Source organism: Apium graveolens, chromosome 11 (genome assembly GCF_009905375.1).
Source record: "Apium graveolens cultivar Ventura chromosome 11, ASM990537v1, whole genome shotgun sequence".
In the NCBI taxonomy this organism is placed as follows: domain Eukaryota; kingdom Viridiplantae; phylum Streptophyta; class Magnoliopsida; order Apiales; family Apiaceae; genus Apium; species Apium graveolens.
The window spans coordinates 118,043,456-118,070,581 of NC_133657.1; the positions used below are offsets into that span (position 1 = coordinate 118,043,456).

Below are 27,126 nucleotides of genomic sequence, written 5' to 3' on the forward strand. Positions count from 1 at the left end.
CATTTTTCTACTCTACACATACTATTTATACATCATATGAAAAGTACGTAAAGTAAACGTGCAATAGTTATGGCCCAATCCTATGTGATCTTTTCAGGCTAATGAAAAGATCAAGGTCAATCTATGGTGTAAAAATAACTATTACATATGTCTTCTCTATTGCTTCCATTGTCTCCTTGGCCTCCATAGGATGCCTCCTCTTTCCCTTGTCCTTCTAGGATGTTACATTAAGAATTATACTAATGAACTTACAAAAGAACTCGAGTTACATTCGAGATAAAACAACTACAAATAGAAAACGACATGCAAGTCGTATTTATTACAAACCAAAAGAATAAACCATTACAACTAAGGTCTTAAGGCCATAACTATGCACCATGCTCAGTAACCATTAAAGAACATGATAGATCATATAAAGATGACATACTATTTATCACTTATCATGATCCAATCAAGAATAATAAAGAAGTAAAGCATATGTCATAAGCACAAATTAAAAACGAAACCCTAACCACGCGGTTCGACCTCCGCGGTGAGGTCGCTGGGGGGGTTCGGGGGGGCAGCGAGCCCCCCGATGGCGGAAATTTTTGCAAAATCAAGTATCAGAATACTAGAAAAACATGTATCAGAATACTATTCCAGAAGCATGTATCAGTATACACACGATCCATATCCCAGTTACCAAAAACGTGTATCAGTATACATATTTTAAGAGATCGCATACATATGAGTTATGGCAGATCTTAAACATACTAGTATCATCATATAGATCATTAACAGATTCATCATATCATTCATATAACATAACTGTTATCATGGCAGACTCATATAACATAACTGTTATCATGGCAGACTCATCACACATGCATACTTGTAAAAATACAGTAAACACGTAACCAAATCAGCCCCTTATACACGTAGCTCTGATACCATTGTTGGGTTCCGAAGGCATAAAACGCAGCGGATAAACGTAAATAAAACAAAAATTCGAAACCCAAAAACAGGATCCATGTATAATTATGGGCAGATTATGGAGATAACGAATCATACCTTTCAAGAGATTAACTTTTACGAACTCAACGGAGATCCTAGCTATCACGCTTTGTGTCTACCTCTCGGAGAAACACCTCTATGGTATCCACACGAGCACCTTCAAGAACGTCTCACGAACTTGACTACGGAATGGATGTACTAGCCTCCTTCTTGACGATCTGAATTGCCTCTGCCTCTCTTTGCTGCTAGGGTTTTCTTAAAAAAACGTTCAAGCCTCTTTAACCTCTCATTATCTATTTATAATGACTGATTAAAAAGGCCCATAATAGCAAAGCCCAACCCTAGTAGGTATTGGATTAAATAATAAAAACGAATTTCTATTATTTAATTAATAACTAAGTCATACTTAATTATTATGGGCAAAAACATTCCTTTTAATTCGAATTTATATTATCTCAATTAAGTCTTACTTAATTATAATAAAATTCAAATAATCATCAATTAATTTAAATCCATAATTTAAATTAACTATTCCATTAAGTGCTCTATTTGTGCGACCCTATAGGCTATTATTTAATTGGCAATAATTTTATTCTCTAATAAAATTATAAACAATGAGCGGTATCTAGTAATACATCATTGTTACCCAATTAAACAATAATTAAATCGTGATTAGATAAAACCTTTCGTGATTAATGTTTTTCCGTGTAATATAATCCCTTTAACCATACATATTATAGATTAAACTCGAGGCATGTATTTAGTCATCCTCTTCAACATTTAATCTGGGTTTACTTGATGCATGAGTAGATTATTGAAACAAATCATTATTTGAGCATGGCCATGCTTTTATAATCTCACTCAATCAAGAGGCCAATAATATCTCTCCTAATTATAGGAGGGTTAAATCCTTTATCTATCATTCATATTTCTCATACGACTCATGATATACCCGATGTCCACTTTTATCATCACCCGATCAAAAGTAACTTTTAATGTAGTCAAAGTATATTAATCCTCGTATAGAAATATAATGATTTCAAGTCAAAGGATCGTTACACCATTATCACTGTGAGTCTTTCTTATGACTTTATTAAACATGAAGAATCTCACTGTGGGTCTGTCCAGTACCATGTACTCTCACATGTACCTATGTATTGACTTCAGTATCCCCATACTTATAACCAATGAGATGTGGTTATCTTGTCAAACAACATACTAGTCTATCTATGTATTATTATTGTCCTATATAATAATACTCGACTAGGGACCTTTAAGAATATGATATATTATATAATCTCAAGTTCAAGTCATGTACTTAAACTATACAATTTGTATCATGATTCTAAGGACATTTATTATGCTAACAAAATATCGCAGTAATTAAGGTCATAATAAATAAATTTATTGAATGATCAACTGACATAAAGATAAAAGAATAATGTATTGCCTCTAGGGCACCTACACTAACACCTTATACTCCAGGGTTTGAGCTAGGAGAGATGACGGTGTTTGGTTTGGCTCTAGAGAGTGGTTATGAATTTGTGCATGCCAAATTCACTCCCTAGCCTATCTACTTGTTCAACAAGTATCCGTATGTGCTGAGAATCAAGGTGTAATTGATCTATGCTAATGAAATCAGAGCATGCTTCAAAATTACGACTCGTAGCAGAAGTACCCATACTTGAGAAGACTGGTCTATAGACAGAGGTGTTAGAATGGGTAGACTCAGCAGCTTGATGTGGTGGACTAGCAGCTTCAGGTTGAGGTTGAGGGGAATCTTCAGGTTCGGCTTCTTGTTCTTGTTCAACTTCAGCCTCTGCTTGGTCACCATACTCAGAAATAGATTGATCTGCTTCTACATTCACATCTTCTTCAGGTTCATGATCAATGTTTTCCTGTGGGTCATTTTCAGCTTGAGGTTCATCTGCAGCTATAAATACATCTTCAGCTTCTTCTTCTTCATATTGAGCATTGATAGTGACAAAGGCATCTATCATGTGGTCTGTTAGGAAAGCAACCTCTGAGTTTGGATAGTTCCCTTTCTTGTGTAGCTTTGTTACTAACAGTTGAGACAAGACATGAGGATCTGGCATTAAGTCAGTGTGAGTGGATTTCTTTTGGGCTTCTGACAGTTTTCCATTTAGCACTATCTGAAGAAACCTTGCATATAGGATAAAGTTCTGATGATTTGATTGGTTCTCCAAAATGTGCTCCATGAATAACCTCCCAAAGTTGATGCGAAGATTATTTGCGGTAGCAACCCCAATAACTTGATTGAAGATAGTGAGTCCATGAAATCCAGCTGTCTTGGGAGATAAGCAATGAGATAGTATATTGAAGAATAGATTCTATTCCTTCGGAAGATGACTTTTGTTGAAGTGCCTTGGTAAATCATCATTCGCTGTCATTGTGCTCCTTATTGCTCTGAAGAAGCTGAGTAGTTCCTAATCTTCTAGAGTGTCATCAAAGTTATCACGAGGTAACTGAAGATGTTCATTGAAATCATCCTTTGTAATTCTGATGGTAGCATCATCAATGTCAAAAGAAAAAGCTAATTTTTCATCTGCAGAAGAGTTTATAGCTGTTGTGTGTACATGCCTGAGAAGCTCAACATTCAATTTCATATTAGTCGTTAATGTGAAGCGTACAATTGAATGTTCATTTAAAAAACGGACCCAAGTTTCAAAGTATACCATTTTCACGGGATCACGTTCAATAATAGAAACAAAATTTGTTTTTGGAATCTGAATATTATTCACCATTTAAATAAAATGAAAATAAAATTTAGATTTAAAATAAATTGAATTGTGCTCTTCGAATTATTAAAAGAAATAAATAGACTCTTATTTAACACACTTTAATTCTTAAGGATTAACCAAACAATGCCTTAAGAAAGAAATTAGTTCAATATTAAACCACTTAACAATTAACCAAACAAGGCCTTAACCAGTCAAAAAACCAAGTAGTTCGATCTACAATAATACTCGGTGAAAATGATTGATTTTGGGATCAAAATACTCCTTATGATCTGGTCTTTTAAAAATAATAAAAGTTATGAAATTTGGCAGCACTTTGCTAGGGTTTTGATTGAAAAAAATTCCTTCTTCTCCTGCGATGTGTTGTGCTGTGTATACAAAATATGATATGTGTGTATATATTTGTTCTCAGGTGCTGAACTGGATTGTTTGAGATTGCTATTGCACTTGTATTGTCACAGAATATTGGGATCTTTAATACCAACAGACCATATTCTCGGAGTTGGTTCCTCATCCACAAGATTTGAGCACAACAGCTTCCAGCAGCTATGTATTCAGCTTCAGCAGTTGATATGGATACTGAGTGCTGCTTCTTGCTATGCCAGGATACCAATCTTCTTCCAAGAAACTGACAGCTACCTGATGTACTTTTCTGGTCAATCTTACAACCTGCAAAATCTAAATCTGTATAGCCAACTAGGTCAAAACCTGTACCTTTAGGGTACCAAATTCCAAGACTTGGAGTTCCCTTGAGGTACCTAAATATTCTTTTAACAGCTATTAGATGAGATTCTTTTGGTTCAGCTTGAAATCTAGCACATAAGCATGTTGTAAACATGATATCTGGTCTACTTGCTGTGAGATAAAGTAATGAGCCTATCATACCTCTGTAGCTTGTGATGTCAACTTTCTTACCATTTTTGTCTTGATCAAGCTTGGAGGCTGTTGGCATGGGAGTCTTTGCTGGAGTTGAATCTTCCAGATTATACTTCTTAAGAAGTTCTCTGATGTACTTAGTTTGACAAATGAATATTCCATCTTTCCTTTTACTCACTTGTAATCCAAGAAAATAGTTCAATTCTCCCATCATACTCATCTCGTACTTACTTTGCATTAGCTTAGAGAATCTCTTGCAAAGATCATCATTAGTAGAACCAAATATAATATCGTCAACATATACTGAACTAATATCATATCAGATTTATGCACTTTATGAAACAGAGTTTTATCTATGACACCTCTAGTAAAACCATTTTCAAGTAAAAACTCAGAGAGAGTGTCATACCATGTCCTTGGAGCTTGCTTAAGACCGTAGAGAGCTTTGAATAGAAAGTATACAAATCAGCCAGATTTAGATCTTCAAAACCAGGTGGTTGTTCCACATACACTTCTTCTTCTAGCTCTCCATTTAGGAATGCACTCTTCACGTCCATTTGATAAACTTTGAATTCTGAATGTGCTACGAATGCCAGAAACATCCTGATTGCCTCAAGTCTAGCTACTGGTGCGTAGGTTTCATCATAATCTATACCCTCTTCTTGAGAGTAACCTTTAGCTACCAGTCTGGCTTTGCTTCTCGTTACAATTCCATCTTCATCTAGCTTGTTCCTGAATACCCATTTAGTGCCTATCACCGACTTGTTCTTTGGTCGGGGTACCAGCTTCCATACTTTCTGCCTCTCAAATTGATTGAGTTCTTCTTGCATAGCAATAACCCAATCTGGATCTTCCAGTGCCTCATCCACTTTTTTAGGTTCCATTTCTGAAAGAAACCCTGAAAAGTGGCATTCATTCGGAATGGCATGTCTTGTTCTCACTCCTGTGTCAGGATCACCAATGATGAATTCAAAGGGATGGTCTCTGTTCCAAACCCTTTGACGAGGCAGATAAGATCTTGATGTTTCCCCTTGTTCAGCCTGATGTTGAGTGTGAACTGCAGATCCTCTTCCTACTCCCCCCTGAGTTGCTGTCACCATGACTGGATGATTCTGATCTGTTTGTAGTGGTTCTTGATTGAGTTCCTGAATGATTATCATGATCATTATTTCCACCATTATCACCACTTGATCCTGAATCAGCATTGCCCTGAACTGCAGGCACAGTTCTAGCAATCTCAGGTTCTATTATATCGAAAGGATCATCTGGTAGATTCTCAAATTCCAGAGATTCAGAATCCTCTTCTCTCTGCAGGCTTTCCAACTTGGTGTCATCGAATGTTACATTAAGGCTTTCAATCACCTTCTTATCAGAAATCACATAAACCCTGTAAGCTTTAGATTCTAGAGAGTAGCCAATAAATATGCCTTCTTCTGCTTTAGCATCAAACTTTCCTAGATGTTCATTTCCTTCCTTTAGCATAAAGCATTTAGCACCAAACACATGAAAGTATTTCAGTGTTGGTTTCTTGTCAGCCCTAATCTCACAAGGAGTCTTGTCATGATCTTTGTTAATAAGGGTACGATTTTGAGTGTAACACGCTGTGTTGACAGCTTCAGCCCAGAAGTAGGTAGGATGTCTTGATTCACTTAGCATAGTCCTTGCTGCTTCAAACAAGGTACGATTCTTCCTTTCTACTACCCCGTTTTATTGTGGAGTCCTTGGGGCTGAGTACTGTCTCGAAATACCTTTCTCCGTACAAAATTCATTTAGAAATGCATTCTTGAATTCTGTCCCATTATCTGATCTGATCTTTCTAACAGGTAATTTCGCTTCCATCTCAATCTTCTTTATATAATCCACTATCAGCTGAGGTGCTTCATCCTTAGATTGTAAGAACAATACCCATGTGTACGTGGAGAAATCATCGACCATTACTAAAAGCATATCTTTTCCTTGATAGTGACAATACGTTCACTGGACCAAATAAATCCATGTGAATCAACTGAAGAGGTTCAGTTATACTTGTCATTTCCTTGCTTCTGTGTGATGCTTTCTTTGATTTCCCTTTTTCACATGCTTCACAGAGTCCTTCTTGACAAAATTTCATATGTGGTAGTCCTCTCACTAGTTCTCTCTTGATCAGAGAGTTCATTGTTTTGAAGTTCAAGTACGAGAGCTTCTTGTGCCATAGCCAACTTAGTTCTGATGAAGCTTTGCTGTAGAAACATCTGCTTACTCCATCACAGGTAGACTTCAAGTTAGCTACGTACAGATTACCTTTCCTTACTCCCTGTAAAGCAAGCTTCTCATCTTTCCTGTGAGAGATCAAACATCTTTCTGTTCTGAAATCAACATTGTATCCCCTGTCACAAACCTGACTTATGCTCAGAAGATTATGCTTTAATCCTTTCACAAGAGAGATGTTCTCAATAATGACATTTCCAATTTTCAAATTGCCATATCCCTTAGTAAATCCTTTGTTGTCATCTCCAAAGGTAACTATAGGGCCAGCTTTCTCAACCACACCTGTGAGCAGGGATTTTTCTCATGTCATGTGCCTAGAACACCCACTGTCCAGAATCCACATGATCTTTTCTTTTCTTACCTTACCCTGCAAGCTCAGATTGATTAAGAAGACTTTGGTACCCAAGCTTTCTTGTGTCCTGAAGGTTTAGGAGTAGAAACAGAATCAATAATTGAAACCTTAACAGGCTTAGCTTTCACTTTGGCTGGCTCCTTCTCAGTGTTAGTCTCAACAGAGTTGTCAAGCTTAGAAATAGGAGTAACAGTCTTGTCTTGTGTGTGCTTATTACTCATGTTTGTCTTAGTGTTGATGCACATGCTAGCAGTTGCATGAAAAGCTTTAAAATAATCAGACATGGTAACAAATACACATGACATACATCCAACTATACCATAAGGTTCATGAAAACTAGGCATGTTAAGCATGGCAGACATACTGGAAGTTGCAATAGATTCTACTTTACCTTTAGTACATGCATGTGTAAGATGTGCAGCAGAAGTGCAATTATTACAAAGCTTCCTAGATGCAGATGAGGAAGATACAAAATCAGATTTCTTATTAACACCTACCTTGCCATTCCTGTTCTTCTTAGTCTTAACCTTAGCACTCTCACCAGTCTTAGAGTTGACTATAGGTTCTGGTTTTTTAAGAGTTTCAGGTTCCTTTCTATCCACCTTAGCACCTAGGTCAGCTATGGATTTAGCTTTCGTAGCTGGAGCCTTAGGAGTCTTAGGGGATTCCTCTACCTTCTCTCTATCTTCAGCAATCAATTCCTCATTGATCAGCAAACTTACTTCATCCAAAGGTTCTGAAACAGACTCAGTGAATAACGGAGATACAACATCCTTAATAACATATGGAACCTTTTCTGAGACAAACATGTTTATCTCTGATGTGCCACTATGTTTCTTACTATTCAGCTTAGAATAGTCAAGTCCTATTGAAGTCTTAGATTTAAATCTTTGACTATCTATTATCTCCTTCTGAGTCAGAGCTGCATTCTTAAATGCCTGTAACTTCTTTTCTAAGTCAGCAATTTGGGTTCTACGAATGGCCTCTATGTCTGCATTGCACTTAACCTTATTTTCTAGATACTCATTCTTTTGCTTAAGGTCTTCTAGTCCAACTACCAGCAATTCTAATTCTTCATTCCTAGAGGTTAAACTTTCAGATTTAAGAACTAACTTATCATTTTCCATTTTATATTAGATTTATATTCAAATACAGATATTTCTATAGTGGTAAGTTCAGGAACCTGAGATGATCGTGGTGATTCCTCTGTAGAGTCTGCCATGAGAGCCAGATTTACATGCTCTTCCTCTTCATCCGAATCAGTATCATCCCAGCTTTTTCCTTCAGCGATGTAGGCTCTGCCTTTTTCCTTTACCACATAAGCATTCAACTTCCGTTTTAGCTTCTCATTCTTCCTTTTCAGATCTTATAAGTTTCCTTCTTTTCATATGAATCATTTGATTTAGCTGCCTTGGGCTTTCTGCAATCAGATGCAAAGTGGCCTAACTCATTGCAGTTGTAGCATCTGGTTTTGCTCTTGTCAACCCAGCTTGACTTGTAGCCTCCTCTGGAGCTTGACCCTGACGAGTGGCTTCCTTTCTGAAATCTCCCTGATGAACCCCTTGGTTTGTAGTTGGGCTTTCTTCTGAATCTAACATGACTAAATTTTGCATCCATGTATGCCATAGATTTATCCTCCAACTGTTCAAGTTCCTCTTGAGTATAGAACTCACTTTCATTTTCTGGCTCACCATGAGTAATTTCAGCTACGATAATTTCTTTAATTGTTGAGGAGGGTGCAACCTTGTTTTCTTGAGATTCTAGTTCATGAACTACAAGTGCAGTGGTTTTTGCAAGTGCCGTACTCTTACTGTCAACAGAACCATGTCCATAGATAATGGCTTTTTGCTCTTGCTCCAGCTCATGTGTTTTTAACTTATCTTAGATCACATCCAGGGACATAGTGATAAAATCTGATCTTTCCCTGATTGATGTGTTCTTTTGTTCCAAGTGAACTATGAGCGTCAGCATAACTTTCTGTTAGACTCTCGTATGGGGTAGACTTTCCCTTGCAGCTTTTATTCACTTAAAAGTCTTGTATATCTCTCAAAGAGTGAAGACAATGCTTCTCCGGGTTGAAGTTTGAATGCCTCATTCTGAGTTGTCAGAATATCCATCCTGTTTTCTTTGACTTCCTCTGTTCCTTCCATCAAAAGCTCAATGGTCTCCCACATATCTTTTACACTGTTACTTCCTAGAAGCTGATGGCTCATATCATTATCGGTCAATTCCACAATTATGAGTTGAAGGCTTGTGTCCAGATTTATTAACTCCTTATCGGTTTCCGTATATTTAGACGAATCCCTGGGAGTAGATGTGGAAGGAATTCTTACACCAGTTGCAGTTGTGGATTCAGCAATTACTTCCATTGGAACATAAGGTCCGTTCAGTAGTATCCCAATGTAAAGTGGATTCGAAGCTTTCATAACCAGCATCAGCTTTTTCTTCCATAGGTTGTAATTATCTCTGTCAAATGGAGGAACCTTTATGCTTCCAATTCTTTGGTTATTCATTTTCTTGGCGGAATTAAATTATTTAAAATTCAAAAAATTTCAAGAAATGAGAATTTTTGAAAATTAAAAAATTCAAGAATTTTTTCAAGAACTTGTTTCTTTCTCCGGATCTTAATTTGTATGTCAATCAACAAACTCTGATACCAATTGTTAGTCTCAAAGTATCATAGAAGGGGGGGTTGAATACGATACCTACAATCTTTTTCGATCTGTTTCAAGTTCTTCGTTAAAAGTATGGAATCAAAAACAACACAAAACAATTCGAGGAATATATTGTTTTATTAATATAAACCTTGAGGTTGCTACAATCTAATCAAAGTATTGATTAGCTACAATAAATTCAGCAGCATAACATTCTGTTTACAAGGATAATAAATGTGAAGCTTTAATGGAGCTCTCGTAAACTTTCTATGTTTGCTGAAGAAGATAACCAACTGTATTGAATTACATTCAATTGCTACTTTGTAGTCTTTTAAAATTAAATGGACAGCTGGCCAATTATTATCCACACAAATCATTTAACTTTGCTGCACATTAAATCAGTGAACAACACATCTGTGGAGACATCTCTGTGACGACATAGTTGTCTTGTAATTCTCTATGGTGACAACCTCTGTGGCGACAGGCTCTATGGCGACAGTTGCTCTTCTGTGGAGACAGCCTCTATGGCGACAGTTGCCTTGAGCAATTGTTTCAACACCTCTGTGGTGACAGGAGCTTCTGTGGCGACAAAGTTGCTTTAGAGCCATTTCTCTGTGGTTACATCTCCTGAGGCGACATGGGTGCCTTAGTGCCATTTCTCTGTGGTTACATCTCCTGTGGCGACAGGTAGAGAGAGCTGTCTTTACTTAGAATATTTTGGTTCTGTGTCAAACCATTCTTCAATGTATCAATCATTTTTCTTCTATTATTTGAATCAAAATACTTCCTTGAATGCTGATGTTTGGTGCACTGGTCTGGTTCACAAACAACTAGCACTGAGAGGATCCTGATTCAATTTGTCTTGTGATTCTAAGTTGATACATACTGATATTTATCCATTGCTTCTTTCACTGAACCTTGATCTGTAACACTTGAAGTCAATACATGCAACTGATATTTAAAGTCCCTTGATGTCTTATTCTTCATGGTTGCTTGAACATAACAATGAACTTCTTCCCATGATCTGTAGGAGGACTTAATGAATCAATCACATCATTTGGTTCTTTGTGTTTATCCTGTCTTCATCTAAAGGGTTCCTGTGCTTCACAGTTTAATAATGTTTATCTGTTTCTATTTTCATGTTGAGTTATAAATTCTCGATTACATGTTACATTACATTATGCTTTACAAACTGGGTTTTTGAGAACAAAGAAGCATTGCCATTTCCATGCTATTATGAAGATATTCAAAGATGCTGGAATAGAGTGATGAAGCAGCATAGTATTAGACTTGATATGTTTTGTTTTTATTATCTTGTCTTATTACTGTGTAATCTTGGTGATATATAAACTAAGAGTAGCAAGTAGAACAACAACAAGACTAAGCAAGTATTTTCTCAGAGAAACAATTGTAAGTTGTATCCTGTAAAATTTCTCTGTAAGTTTAGTTTTTCATACTTGTAAGCTGTGAGCTATTCAAGCTTCACAGGGTTCTCTCGATATATATATATATATATATATATATATATATATATATATATGGTGGATACATTCAAATCCACCCAAAAGTTTTAAAGACTTGTGTTTTTATTACTTTGTGTTTTGATTCATTTTAACTTATCATTTCGCACTTTACAAATCAAAATACTCTCATATATATTTTGAGTTTTGGTGATAAAATATTTAATAAAATCAATAAAATTTATTTAGCCAATTCTCAATTTCAATTATTTTTATATTTAGGGGGGCCGAAACAAAAATTCTTAATAAATTTTAAAATTTTATATTAAAATTTTGGTTTATTCCGGAGTTGACGGGGACGAGGCACCTTTTGGTTCCTCAGTTCCTCCCCTGGTCGTGATAATAAGACTGGTATAGAGCTAACTGATGGCACAGTTCTTTCGGGTGATTGTTGCGGCATTCATACAACAGAGTTCGTTGAATGTAAGGTGGTAGCGAAACTTCGGTACATAAAAGGAAACAATATTAAATTGAAGGAGCTGAGTTTGTGTTTAGTGGATATGATTAGATTGTGTTTGATGGGAGTTTAAGAATGTTGCAGGAGGCTATCGAGAATGACGAAAGAAGAAAAGAGATTGGACTTATTTCAAAAAAAAAGAAAGAAGAAAAGATATTGGACTAAGGGAATATGTATAAAAAAAATCTGGATTTTTTAGTCATTTCCTTGAGTAGTTTGCGATGACTTGGTTGATTATGTAATTTACCTCATTTTTAACATTAGAATTTCATTGTAAAATTTATATTTAATAAAATATAAATATTAATGATTACTTGTGCATGCTGGTGTGCATACTTTCTTTACATTTTCCTTTATATATCTCATTTAATTTTTTATATTTCAAAATTTACCAAAAATAGTCAAGTTCCTACCACTTTCTTATTTTTCCTCTTTTTTCACACTAGTTTTACTCCCGTATTCTACCACTTTCTCACTTTTCCTTCTTTTTCACACTAGTTTTGCTCGTGTATCTCCCTTTTATACATTAAAAATCAATGGGTCTCATCACTTCATCAACTTTTTTTTTCATTATTTTATACATATTTCTTAACCTTTATTGTCCAAACCGAATGTAAAGAATTGGCGGGGACGGATATGGCAGGATGTTTGCTTCTTCTGTTATTAAGAAATGATTTAAAACTAGAGTCTAACCATTCAGCTAAACAACCATCCCGTAACTGATTGCATAAAATAATGGAGGGTGCATCCCCGGTAACAATACTCGAACACTGCGGAGTACGTCCGCCGCCTAACACCGTGGCCGTCAAATCATTGCCACTCAATTTCTTCGACTTAATATGGCTCACTTTTCATCCCCTTGGCCGTGTCATGTTCTTTGAGTTTCCATACTCCACCACTCATTTTATACAACACACTGTTCCCAAACTCAAATCTTCATTGTCTCTTGCCCTCCAACACTTCACTCCGTTGGCTGGGAAATTATCAACACCTTCTAATTCTAAATGCAGCACTGATGACTTTCGGATTCGTTACGTGGATGGCGACTCGGTGTCTGTGACATTTGCTGAGTGCAGAGGTGATCATGATCTAAGTCATTATTGTGGAAACCATGCACGTGATGGCAATGTGTTAAAACCTCTTGTTCCTCGTCTTCCGCCGGGAGGTACTTGTGTTGATGCGTGTGGGGAATCATGTTGTGTGGCTCCGGTTTTTGCTGTACAAGTGACTGTGTTTCCTCACAGAGCTATTTGCATTGGAATGACAAACTCCCATGTGGTTGCGGATGGGAGAACTATGTTCAATTTTGTACGTGCTTGGGCTTCGATTGCTAAACAAGTGAATATCTCCGACGCCAAACATGATGTGGTATGCGTCCTGAGTTCCTTTATCAGTAACATTTAAATCTGAGTCGAATTCTTATTAATTAATGATAACTGCAAGGTCTCTTGTTTGGAAACTTTTCTTTTAATTTTTTTAGCCATATAGCTGTGTTATGATTTTTTTTTTAATGTCATTGTAAAAAATGTGATTCTAATAATATCCACTATGTTTTCAGATTCCAAATTATGATAGGAGTTTGATCAAAGACCCCCATGGTTTAGCTACTATGCTGGTGGAAGTACTAGGACCACTGCTAAAACAGATTGGACACCAACAGAAGAAGGATATTGTTCAAGATGCTTCTAACATCAAGGTCAGAGCAACATTTTCTATAACCGGAACAAAAATCCAGGCCCTAAAGAAGATAGTATCAACCAAAAGGCCAACCTTAACGCATGTGTCATCATTCACGGTAGTTTGTGCTTACCTTTGGACGTGTTTTGCAAAAATGAGGGCGACTGTCTGGGAAGAAGTGCACAATTTAGAAGAGGCTCAGAACTTTGGGTTTGCGATGGATTGTCGTGCTCGACTGGATCCACCCTTGCCTGCTTCATACTTTGGTAATTGCTTGGTGCATTGCCTTGGAGTGGAAAAAGGCAGGGTAATGATTGGGGATGATGGCCTTGCTGCTGCAGCAGAAGTGTTGGGAAATGCGATTTCTTTGAAGGCCAATAGTAAGCAAGGCCCCTTGCATAGTTCAGATAAATGGATGGAGGAGTTTTCTGGAGCATTGAGAGGGGAATGGTGTATGGGGATTGCTGGTTCCCCCAAGTTGGACTACTACAACGATATTGAATTTGGTTGGGGTAAACCTCTCAAGTTTGAATTCGTGGAAGAGGCGTTATTCTTGTCAAGGTGTAAAGATTCAAAAACAGACCTTGAAGTTGGTGTGATCTTACCTCAAAATGAGATGGATGTTTTCTCAAATGTTTTCACCCAAGGGTTGCAGAGTTTGCAAGGCTAATTACATTACCTTTCCTGAACCGCACTGCACTCGGACTTCTTGTTAAATAAAAATGTCACGGGAAAATTAAATTGTTCAGATGCTTGTGCTTTCTTAATATAATACCCTAGTGATTTCATTGTCTTGGTCGGTTGCTCTTTATATTTATAGGATTAATACGTTTTGTATATGCGCTTGCAGTAATGCTGCAGAGTGCAGATTCAACATGTGCAGGCCTACCTGTTGGATCTGCAGACAGTTTGTAAGGCTTCTTTACATAATTGAAGAATGAGAGTTATAACAAGTTCCATATTAAACGCAAGAACTAAGAAGTGTTGTATCAAATTTCTTCCTTTTTAGTCTTTAGTAAGTTAAATATAGTTACCGAACAAAGTACAAATAGGCAACTTGTCTGATATATCGGACCATACGGGATTTTTAGTTCGCTTCCCAATTAAGTGGGTATTTCAAAAATTATTTAATAAAATAAATAAATAAATTTATAATTAAAATTGAATAATATAATTCTGAAAAAATTAAGTTATCTATATAATAAATATATTACATCTACATATTATGATAAATTTATGTAAGAACTACTTTCGTTATATAAGTTATTTTTCTATTATATATTTTATGAGATTATTTCTATAAATAAATCTGTCAAAATTTAAAGTTTACTTCAAATTTGTATTAAAATACTTACCATAAGTAACACAATTCATATTTATAATTGTATTGCAAAGTTTCTATAATTAAAATGGGTCATAATAAATATATGAATCTTTTATAAATCTAATATGAATACAAAACATAAAAATGGATAGTTTATTGGGTCAAATTAAAGTTAAAAATTATATCAGAGCTAAAATATGATAACAAAACTTAGGAAAGAATTATCCAACAATTTATAATATAAATATTTTTTTAGTAAACAAACATATCACTCATAAAGGTAGCAAATTAGATACAGCTATAATAAGAAGTGTTAAATACAATTATAACAATAAGTGTTGGGTACACTAATCGACATATTATATGCAATTAACTAGTAACAATTCTCTTTCCCGTTGTTCTTTCAACCTGAAGTTAATCAGACAAGCATAGCACAATTGCACTTGCTCTTGATATTAAAATACATTTTGTAAATATTTAAACATTTTGTTCTTGATATTAACGAGTAACAGACCTATGCAAATATTTAAACATTTTGTGGTAGAAAAAAACATCCCCAATCGGACGTCATGTGATATGCACTCGTTCTATCTTTCTCATAAAATGATAATAAAGTAATAAACTCCATACTAGGGATATGGCTGCCCTGAAAAATAACTGACGTGATAAATAAATCTTGACTGATAGACAAATTACAGAAATGCAAACATAGCCATGAAAAGGCAAAAGATAGCAGAACTTAATATTGTTTCATTCCTATCCTGATAATAGTACCATCCTTGGCTTTATATGCCAACAAAAGATAACGGTAGAAATATGCTCACAGACTGGCATATTACTAAGACATAAATACCCTCTCAATCATTGTTCAAAAATAATAGCTAACCAAGTAAAGAACATAAACATAAACGGGCAAAGATTGTGAGGCTGAGATGGACTCTCATGTTGCTGAGATGGAATGACACTTCATTATGTTGGAATAATCTTAAATTTAGTTATTAATTATTTGTTTATTTAATTATTAGATATTTAGCAATAGATTAATTATTAGAGAAAAATATTATTTTAGAATTGTTTAGTAGTGGGGTAGTGGAGTTATGGAGTAAATTATGGACATGTAATTTACCCATTAATTAGTAGTGGTTAGTTTTAGTAATAGTTAGTTTTAATATGTTTGTAAAGCCTATATAATGGCTAGTTTACCTTGAGTTTTAGAGGAAGAAAAGAAATAACAAGAAATATAGCAGTACAAGTTCTCTGCAAAATGTAGGTGTCTTCTTTTTTTCTCTGAGTTTTTCAACATGGTATCAGAGCTATATGTTATAAGGCTTGTGAGACTATTATAAAAATACATACATTTATATATATATATATATATTAAGTATTTATCTGAGATTTCAAATGGCATTAAAAATTTCTCCATATATATTTAGTGAAATATCAAGATGAAATGGTACGTGGAAAAAGGAAAGAGAAGCAAGAATAAAAATGAAGGAGGAACATGAGCGGGGGAAATAATGAGAAAGATATCATGGCTCAAGAGGCCATGAAAGAAATTTTATTTTAGAGTTGTGGAGAGAAAGTGCTCCAAAGTGTTTTTGATGAGATAGTGCATCAAAATTGATGGTGGTGAGAAGTGCATCACAGGCGAAGAGAAAGTGCTTCGTAAATTTAAGATTATGGGGGTGAATGTTGGAATAATCTTAAATTTAGTTATTAATTATTTGTTTATTTAATTATTAGATATTTAGCAATAGATTAATTATTAGAGAAAAATATTATTTTAGAATTGTTTAGTAGTGGGGTAGTGGAGTTATGGAGTAAATTATGGACATGTAATTTACCCATTAATTAGTAGTGGTTAGTTTTAGTAATAGTTAGTTTTAATATGTTTGTAAAGCCTATATAATGGCTAGTTTACCTTGAGTTTTAGAGGAAGAAAAGAAATAACAAGAAATATAGCAGTACAAGTTCTCTGCAAAATGTAGGTGTCTTCTTTTTTTCTCTGAGTTTTTCAACACATTACTCCCCCTCAAGCTGAGCAGGAGTCGTTGACGAAGCTCCAAGCTTGTGCAGAAGGTAATGATACTACTTGACAGATAAGGGTTTGGTGAAAAGGTCTGCAACTTGTTCCGTCCAGGGCACATGAGATGTGATGATTGCACCAGACTTGAGTTTTTCACGAATGAAATGGCAGTCTACTTCTATATGCTTTGTGCGTTGGTGCAAGACAGGGTTCGCGGCAATGGAAATTGCGGCCAAGTTGTCACAATACACGGAGACAGGAGGTAGTTCATAGAGTCACATATTTTTGAGAAGTGCTCGAAGCCATGTAACCTCACACACTGTCAATGCCATTGCACGGTATTCAGATTCCGCAGTAGAGCGAGCCACCTATTTTGTTTTTTGGCTTTCCAACTAATTGGTGAGTTGCCTAGAAGAACACAGAAGCCAGAAGTAGATCGACGAGTTATTGGGCAGTTGGCCCAGTCACTATCAGTATAAGCTTGAAGCTGTGCTGCAGAATTGGTGGTTACAAGGATGCCTTGACCTGAATTAGCAACCAAATATCTCAACAATTTCCTAGCTGTCTGCATATGAACACTTGTGGGTTGGTGCATATACTGGCTAAGCACGTGTACAGGAAAATCAATGTCATGGCGTGTCACTGTAAGATAGATAAGCTTTCCAATAAGCCGCTGATAAGGCTGAGGATTTGGAATTATGGACCCTTTTGTAGGAGTGAGCTTCAGGTGAGTTTCCATGGGAACTTTCAGTGGACTGACATTAGCAAGCCCATATTCATTGAGCAAATCCAATATGTATTTCTTTTGAGATAAAAAGAAGCCATGAACAGACTTTGTAATTTCCAACCCTAAAAAAATAGTTAACTGGGCCCAGGTCTTTCATGTTAAACCTTTTAGATAACATGGCTTTGATTACTTGTATTTCAGTGAATGAGTCTCCACATATCAAGATATCATCAACGTACACCAGAATGAGTGTGATAGAAGTTGCAGATTGCTTGATGAAGAGGCTGTGATCTGTTTGAGATTGAGTGTAGGGAAGCTCCAGCAAGATAGAAGAAAGCTTAGCAAACCAATTTTGAGGCGCCTATTTTAGCCCGTACAATGACTTTAACAACTTGCATACAAAAGAGACCACAGACTGTGTAGAAGAGCTTGCACTGATTCTTGAGCCAAATCCAGTATAACCCGGTGGGACTTTCATATAGACATGCTCATCAAGGTCTCTGTTTAAGAAAGCATTACTTACATCCATTTGTAAGGTGTGCCAATTTTGGATTGCTGTAACAGCGAAAAGAGCACGAACAGTAGTAAGCTTAGCTACGGGAGCAAAGGTTTCTGAGTAATCGATACCATATTTCTGGTTACAACCTAAAATTACCAGCCTCGCTTTATAACGTTCCACCGACCCGTCTGAAGCATATTTGGTTTTATACAACCAATTTCAACCTATGGATTTTTTACCTTGGGGTAGAGAGGTAAGGATCCAGGTATTATTTTCCTCTAGAGTTTGAAGTTCCTCATTCATGGCAGTTATCTATTGAGGATGCTTTACAGCTTGATTGAATGAAATGGGATCAGAGTTTTTGGTGAGAGTTGCTAGAAAGCAGTGAAATTTTGGACTGATGGGGTGATCAATTGTTTTAGAAATGTTTATTGAGGCCTGATTGGCAACATATCTATCAAGCCAATTTAGTTTCTTGTGTTCTCTAGCAGATCTTCTGACTGGTGGAGGAGATTGGTGAGGTGGTGAGTTTTGAGTTGGTGAAGGAGAGTGTATAAGTGAGTCTGTGTTTTACTCATCACATATCAGAAAATCATCATATGTATATGTAGGTGTGGATGCAGTAGGTAGAGAAGTGGGTAATGGGTGCATGTATTTATTTGAGCTAGACTGATGAAAGGGGAAAAATGTGTTCAGTAAAGATGACATCCCTTGACACAAAATCAGTATGAGTAGTCAAATCTAATAGTTTGTATCCCTTTTGTGAGACTGGATATCCCACAAAGACACAGGGGACCCCTCTAGATTTAAATTTATCACTAGAATTGGCATGGTTAGAGGCAAGAGCTAAGCAACCAAATATTTTCATCATGCTATAATCAGGAGTTTGTTGAAATAAATATTGAAAAGGAGACTTGTTACCTAGAACAGGCGTGGGGAGACGGTTAATTAGGTAGACCGCTGTCATAATGCAATATCCCCATGGATGCAGAGGTAGACCAGATTGAAACCTTAGACAACGAGCAACTTCCAGAATGGTTCTGTGTCTACGCTCTACACGAGCATTCTGTTGAGGTCTTGCCACACATGAAGTTTGGTGAAGAGTGCCATTTGCAGCATAAAATATTTTACAGGGAGCATCAGCGAATTCTGGAGCGTTATCAGATCTCAAGGTCAATATTGGCTTGTTAAAGTGTTTTTCCACATACTTATAAAACAGCTTCATAGTGGCTAGATAGTCTGATTTCCGCTGCATGAGGAAGACCCAGGTAAATCGAGTACAGTCGTCAACCATGGTCAGAAAGTATTTATACTTTCCTTTGGTTTGCACTTTGTAAGGCCCCCACGCATCTAAGTGAACCAACTCAAATGGAGTTTTAGCATGACTTGTGCTTAATTCATATGGCAGCTTCGAGAATTTTGCCATTGGGCAGGTTACACAAATTTGATCACTGGAGGTGATTTGTGACGATAGAGATGGTATATGTTTCAGTCTAGCAAGGGGGGCATGTCCTAAGCGATGATGCCACAATGTATACGAGTCATAAATTTCAGCAGAGGCACTACCAGAGTAGCTCACTTTATCTTTGAGATAATACAATCCATTACGAAGATGCCCTGTAGCTTTAACACTCTTAGTTGTTCTGTCCAAGATTTCATAAATTTCTGGCTTGAAATTTATCACACAGTCATTGTGTTTTGCTACTTTGTGGATAGAAAGGAGGCTGTTTTGGAATTCAGGCACATACAAGACCTTTTTGAGAAGCAAACCACTTGCAAGTTTGACATCCCCTATATGTGTTATCTTAGTGGTGTCACCAGTAGGAATTTTAATAATCAACTCAGAAGACGCAGGTTGAATGTTGATAAGCTTGGACAGTTCTGAAGTCATATGATCACTAGCTCCAGAATCCATGATCCAAGTGTCTTTATCAACAACAGACATATTGCAAGTAACCATTCCTGAAAAACAATTCTCCAACTCATCTTCAGTCTCATAACCCTTCAATTTAGATGCATTATTGCCAGGAATTAATTTAAGCAATTGTTGTAGCTGTTGTGGTGTCAAAGTCACCTCAGATTTGTCACCATCATGACAACTTTGTGTTGCATTAGCCATTTTTTGATGGGCTGATCGTGTATTGTTCCACCTATCAGAGCTAGTTAACCTCTTTCCATTATTTTTTTCTATACTTATGGTCCACCTAAGGTAACCTACAACATACCTGCATTTTTCACTGCTATGACCCCTCCCCCCACAAGCAGAACACATGTGAATTTTAGACCTTCTCCAATACAGGCCCAAGTGCTGCAAGTGCTGCATTGAATAATGTGTAAAGGATCCGGGTAGTAAAATAAGCATTGGAGCAAAAAAGTGGCTAGGCTAGAGCCCAACTCGGTGGCCACAGCCAACTGCAGAACTTACTGTATATTTTCTTGTTTTTAGCTTGACGTGGCAAGTGAATCACTTTATTAACCTGCACACTTCTACTTCATGTTGCTGTCTGTTCCACTGCCTGCTGCTTTTTCTGTAAATTCTAACGTAAATATTAACGTTAACATGAACGTTACTAACTTTTTTAACGTTAAAAAAAAATTCACTATAAATACCCAATTCACTCATTATATTTTTTCACACTTTTTTCTCTTGTAAAATTTTGCATATAATTTTTTTACTTACAAAAAAATGAATCCAAACAATTATTCATCCTCAAACCCACAAAATCCCAACCCACAAAATTCCTACTCACAAAATCCTAACCCGCAAAATTCTCAATTCTCGAATACTCAATATCCATATTCATTTTCAAATTCTTATTTTCCATATGTCCAAAATCCAAATATTGATAACCCTCATACTCCAAATTCTCAATTTCCATTTCAAAATCCGTATTTTCCGTACCCTCAAAATTCTCAATTTCCTTTTACTCAAAATTTTCAAAATATACCTACACAAATTGGAACCCAACAAACGCCTACTAGCAATGAAAATTCTTCTCACTCACAAGCTTCTGCTTTCGATGCTACAAATATTATCGATCTTAATGATGATGTTAACGAAGTCGAAGATGTACGATCTCAGTGGAATTGGAAGGAAGATAAACTCTTAATTAGTGCATGGTTGAATGTGTCGACTGATCCTATAATTGGTGCAGATCAAAAAAGTGAAGCATTTTGGGATCGAATTCGTCAATATTGTGAAGAAAGTGATCCTGGACTTATCAAAAGAGGAGCTATAGCTATGAAAAAAAGATGGCAACGAATAAACGAAGGGGCTCAACGATATGGGTCATGTTACGAACAAGCTGAACGAAGAGTGGGAAGTGGTTCGAATCTGGACAACATCATTGAAGCAGCTCATGATCTCCACAAAACTAAATATAAAAAGAAGTCAAATTTTGAATTGCATTGGAGCGAGCTTCGAAGATAGCCTAAGTGGAGAACTCCAACGTCAAGTTGTGGAAGTGGAAAGAGAACCAAATTAAGTGACTCCGGGGAGTATTCAACATCGCTGAATGATGAAACACGTGAGAATGTTGCGGAATCTCCTGTTCGTCCTAAAGGTAGAAATGCGGCTAAGAAGGGGAAGGGAAAGGCAAAAGCAAAAGCAACAAAAGAGATGGAGGATGAGTATGAACAGTTGAAGGCCGATACGACGAGAAAATTAAATTTACTAGAAAAATTTAATGTTATCCGACAAAAGGATATAGATACACGTATCTTGATGGCCGATACAACCATAATGAATGATGAGCAACGGGAGATTCACGCTAAAATGCTTGCTGAAGTGAAATCAAGAATGATGTAGGTGTTTGTCTTTTTCTTCTTGTAATGTAGCCGTTGGAAGCTAGTATTTGTTTTTTTATTTTTGTAATGTGACCGTTGGAAGCTAGTGATTGTCTTGTTCTTCTTGTTAGCCGTTGGAATCTATTCCTTTTATTCTCTATATAACATATTTGTTTCAGCTTCATTTTATAATTCACTTTCAACATTCACAATCACCACCAAATACACATATGGATTACAATTGTGCAGAGGCTGAAGAAATTATTGAAGAATTGTTACTAGACAATTCAATGGAAGAGCGTCGTCAACAACTCTTTAATCAACTTTATGAAGAAGGCTCATCATCAACCCAGCGAAGAAGGGTGATAAGCAGAGACCGTGAAGCGGCCCATGACCGTTTAGTGAAGGATTATTTTTTTGAAAATCCAGTATATCCTCTTGAGACATTTCGAAGAAGGTATCGAATGGGAAGACATATATTTCTTCGTATTGTAGATGCTCTTTCAAATTTTGATCCATATTTTCAGCAAAGAGTTGATGCACTAGGAAGAAAAGGTCTATCGCCTTTGCAAAAATGTACGGCAGCTATGCGGATGTTGGCTTATGGAATATCTGCAGATGCTGTTGATGATTATGTGCGTATTGGTGAGTCAACTGCGATTGAATGCTTAAAAAAATTTGTCACTGATGTTATTTTGATATTTGAGAATGAATACTTGCGAAAGCCAAACTCGAATGATGTACAACGCTTACTAAAGATGGGTGAGGATCGTGGATTTCCTGGTATGATGGGCAGTATTGATTGCATGCATTGGCAATGGAAAAATTGTCCTAAAGCATGGAAAAGAATGTTCATGAGTGGCCATAAAGGGGTTCCGACAATTTTGCTTGAAGCTGTTGCCTCATCGGACCTTTGGATATGGCATGCATTTTTCGGAGTTGCTGGATCTAATAATGATATAAATGTTTTAGATCGGTCGCCAGTATTTGATGCAGTGCTAGAAGGTCGTGCTCCTGAAGTTAATTACAACGTTAATGGTAATGAATATAATATGGGATACTATTTAACTGATGGAATATATCCTGAATGGGCAACTTTTGTTAAAACGATTCCACGTCCTCAAGGCGATAAGAGGAGACTATTTTCAAAATATCAAGAAGGCCAGCGAAAAGATGTAGAATGAGCTTTTGGTGTGTTGCAGTCACGATTCGCAATTATACGAGGTCCAACACGATTTTGGGACAAGGGAGATCTAGCTAAAATTATGAGAGCATGTATCATATTACACAATATGATTGTCGAGGATGAGAGGGACACATATGCCACTATATTTGGTCCCCTACCAATTTATGATGATGCAACAAATGGTTTATCACAACCGAATATAGAGGAAGAACCTTTTGCTCCGTATGAACGTTATATTCAAAATAATGTTCGAATTCGTGACAGACAGAAGCATCGCCAACTACAAGCTGACTTGATTGAGCATATCACACAGTTCCATAATAATCGTTAATTTATTTAATATGTAATGTTTTTTATTATTTTTTTCATTTTCTTGTAATGTGTTTTTGTTATGTAGTTCAATTTGATTATGAGTTTTTTCAATTATATAATATTAATTCTGAAACTGTTTTTTCTTATAATCAAGTTTTTATTTATTCGAATATAATACTAAATGAAATACGATTAGCAGCACTTGGTTTTGGGCCCCCGTTGGAGCATCTGGCCAGTTTTTAAGTTGAAATGAGTTGATATCCATGTGGCTTGTTTGTGGACCCCAAATCAGTTGACCAAGGACATGAGGATTGGAGAAGGTCTTAGTGTCAGGTTGTAGCTTACTGAACATAGCAGACAACTTAATTTCACTTTGAATAAGAACATCACTCTGAGACTCCTCTTGTTGTATAGTAGTGTTAGGTCACACTTTCACTGTAGAGGGGGTGAATACAGTGTTTATTACAATCAAATCAAACTTCAAGAACTTATGTAACAGAAAACAAACTTTATTGAAACAATAAACTCTGTTACAATCTGGAACTGTTATCTCTCAGTGATGAACAAAATATCACGAGAGCTGCTAGGGTTACAGTAAATAATATTCTTGATAATGATAACACTTATAGTGTAAACCCTATGTCTGTGTTTATATATTACACAGTTACAAGATAATCGCTAATTGATATGTAATATAATTCTGCTTCCTAATATATATCAATCAGATATCTTTCCTTCCAAGTATTCCATTCTTTACGGAATTCCTTCTTCATGCATATCTCTTCTTATGTTTATCTTGATCTTCTTAACTTTAATCAGCTACTGTCCTTATCTGATCGTCCTTCAGCACTTAAGTTCTGATATCTATCTCCTGATGCTTATCTCCTGATAACATAAGTACTGATATCCCTTAAGTTCTGACGTCCAGTATAAGTACTGATCAGTTAAGTACTGATTTGTTCTGTTCAAATAAGATCTGAAATCTAAACATAAAACATATTAGCCATGACATTATCAAATATATCTAACAATCTCCCCCAACTTGTAAATTAGCAAAATATACAAGTTTAACAGATATTTGATGATGTCAAAAACATTAAGTACAAATGCATGAGAAATAGACAAGATAACTACAACTTACAGTCCTTAAAGCTTTTACCAAATCAACTTCTGATAACAACTTTAGTCTGTATACACATCAGAATTTAAGTAGTTGTAGATCTTTGACTTGGCTTCATCATTTTCTGATCTCTCTGATGTCAGGAGTTGTTCTGAGATAATTCTTCAACAAACATTTCTCAGCATATCTGAGTTCATCAATCATTCTCCGTTTGACATCTTTAAGCTCTGCAGTAACTTCACCAGTTTGAAATATTGCAGCTCTGAGATCATTAATCTTTGCTTTTCTCAACTCCCGATCTAGTCTTATGACATAAGCTTTGTCAGACTCTAGATTGAATTCAAGCCCCTTAATACCAAGATATGTTCTGATCTGTGCAGTATTAGGCTTCATATCAACAATATCACCATTGTGATTTCTGTACTTTGGAACATATATGCTGTCAGACTTAACAGAATAAAGTCTTTTCTGTCTCTGAATCTGTTCTTTCAAATAATTTGCAGCAGTCCCTGTCAATCTGTCATCCACTTGAAGTAAGAATAATACATGCTCCAATTCTTCAAAATACTTCAATGGAATGGCATTTTGTCTTATATGATAAACCCTACCATCTGTCATGAAATACAACAAGATGTGTTCCTTCAAGTAGGTATGGTAAACCATTTGTACAGATTCCAATTCATTCAATCTTTCAGGAGTTGCTCCAATTCCTGGTTCACACAAGGAAGTTGGATCATTGGTAGTGTTGTGTACTCTTCTTTCATCAGCACTTCCCAATCCAGTTTTATCTCTTGCTTCCTTTCCAGTAACTACTCTAGCTTCAAAATGACTTGTAGTAGTCTTCAAAGGTTGAGTTTGTTTTGTTTTAGTGAATCCTGGTAGGAGTGTTTTTGATCTTCCTTCTGATATCAAGTTAACTTGAGCTGTGTCAGAGGTTACTTGCTTCTTTTGAATATCAGAACTTTTAATTTCTTGACTCTGAACAACTTGAGCTGTGTCAGAGGTTGTTTTAAGAACTTTTCTTGAAGTCAGAGCAAGATTATCTTTGTCATCAGTAATTTCTTCATCTTCAGGAGGTACATAAACTTTAACAGGTTCACCAACCTTTTCTTTACCCTTGGATCTTGGATCTATCTTTGGTTGTGATTTAGCAAATGTTGCTTCAGTTTGTGCCTTTTCTTTAATCACAATACCTTTCAGTTTTGGAAGTGACTTTTTACCAGAAGCTTCGGATTTAGATGTGACTTTCTCTGATTTAAGTCTAGCTTCTTCTTCCTTTAAACTTTCCAAGTCCATTCCTGGATTTTCTTGAAGAAATAACTGTCTTGACATTTCTTCATCAAGATCTAGAAGTTCATCAGAATTTATTCTTTTACCAGTATCAGAACTTAATCTCTTCCTAGTATCAGAACTTATCCTGTGACTTGCAATTTCAGCATTTCTTGATGAGAATCTTTTACTTTGACTATGACCTCCACCCATTCCAGAGTTTCCTTGGTCATCTTTTTCATCATCCTTTCCTTGCAGTGTCTTGTCATCCTTGCATTTGGACTTAATCACTTTCTCCCCCTTTTTGGCATCAGCAGGAAGTAGAAGAGAGATAAGCAATTCCACTGAAGATTGGATTTCTGTCAGTTGTGATTGCTGAGAAGCTTGATTTTGCAGAATTTTATCAATCTGTGCTTGTTGGCGATCTTGAGTTTTCTCAATATAAGCAATCCTGTCCATAGATGGTTGAAAGAACTTTTTCTTATCAAGTTTCCAAACTTGTTCTTGTTTGATAAAGTTCTCCTGAATCTTGTGTATTTCGGCATGAGTAGTTGAATGAAGACCTTGTAGATTTTTAGTACTCAATGCAGTGACACGAAGCTGAGCTTTGAAATCATCAGAATTTAACATTTCATCAGCTTTAGTAAAGTGATCAGTAAGATGTAACGCAGATGGAATACATGAAACTGAGTTCCATTCCTTAGTCCACTCCTGTCCTGCAGGAGTTTCACTCCAAGGCACTGGTGGTTCCTCTGTAACATACTTCTTTACTAGTTCAGACTTTGAAAGAGGAATGTGTCCTGAAGGACCTGCTGCATCAGTATTTGCAGTTGGAGCAGCATCACCAGTATCTCCAGCATGTGCAGCATCAGAACTTATAGAATCAGCATCATCTGATATAATAGCAGTGTGAGTAGCAATGGAGGCGTCAGCATCCTCTAATTGCTGATCTGATGCTAAGTTCTGATCAACAGCCAAATCCTGATGCTCACCTAAGGTCTGATCATCAGTGTCTAGATGCAGAGAAGGTGACTTAGATAATTCCGGAGTTTTAATAGCATCAGTAACAGTTGTTGGCAAAAGATTTGTTGCTGTTGGAGCTTCTAAGAAAGTTACTCCAGGCACAACTAAGTGTTGATCAGCATTATCAGCACTTGTGCCTTGATGACCAAGAGACACAGATGGGAAATTAGCCTTGTCAGATACAGTTTCCTGAGATGGAGTGGATGGAGAAGAAGTAACTGGAGCAAATTCTTTTTCTTGTAAGATCAGAGATTCCTGATCCCCTTCCTTAGCTGCTTCCTCCTCATCATCTGAAACTGGCCTTTTTGCCCTCTGTTTC

General features: G+C 36.3%; 1 protein-coding gene and 1 long non-coding RNA gene across 2 annotated transcripts; both read left to right on the forward strand.

Moving 5' to 3' along the window:
- The first annotated feature begins 12,593 nt into the window (after positions 1-12,593).
- LOC141698491 (malonyl-coenzyme A:anthocyanin 3-O-glucoside-6''-O-malonyltransferase-like) lies at positions 12,594-14,471 on the forward strand. The gene is made up of 2 exons (XM_074503197.1): positions 12,594-13,226; positions 13,417-14,471. Exons 1-2 carry the CDS (start codon positions 12,594-12,596, stop codon positions 14,203-14,205), a joined length of 1,422 nt encoding a protein of 473 aa, XP_074359298.1. The 3' UTR covers positions 14,206-14,471.
- Positions 14,472-16,236: 1,765 nt separating this feature from the next.
- Positions 16,237-19,815, forward strand: LOC141698649 (uncharacterized). Its single transcript, XR_012565191.1, has 2 exons — positions 16,237-17,612; positions 17,814-19,815. It is a non-coding gene; the product is annotated as an uncharacterized LOC141698649 (long non-coding RNA).
- Positions 19,816-27,126: the final 7,311 nt, after the last annotated feature.

Excerpts from the sequence above, each read along its gene's own strand:
- LOC141698491 (XM_074503197.1), top strand. The coding sequence starts at position 12,594 with ATGGAGGGTGCATCCCCGGTAACAATACTCGAACACTGCGGAGTACGT. Across the intron at positions 13,227-13,416 it reads CCGACGCCAAACATGATGTG|ATTCCAAATTATGATAGGAG; the intron begins GTATGCGTCCTG and ends CTATGTTTTCAG.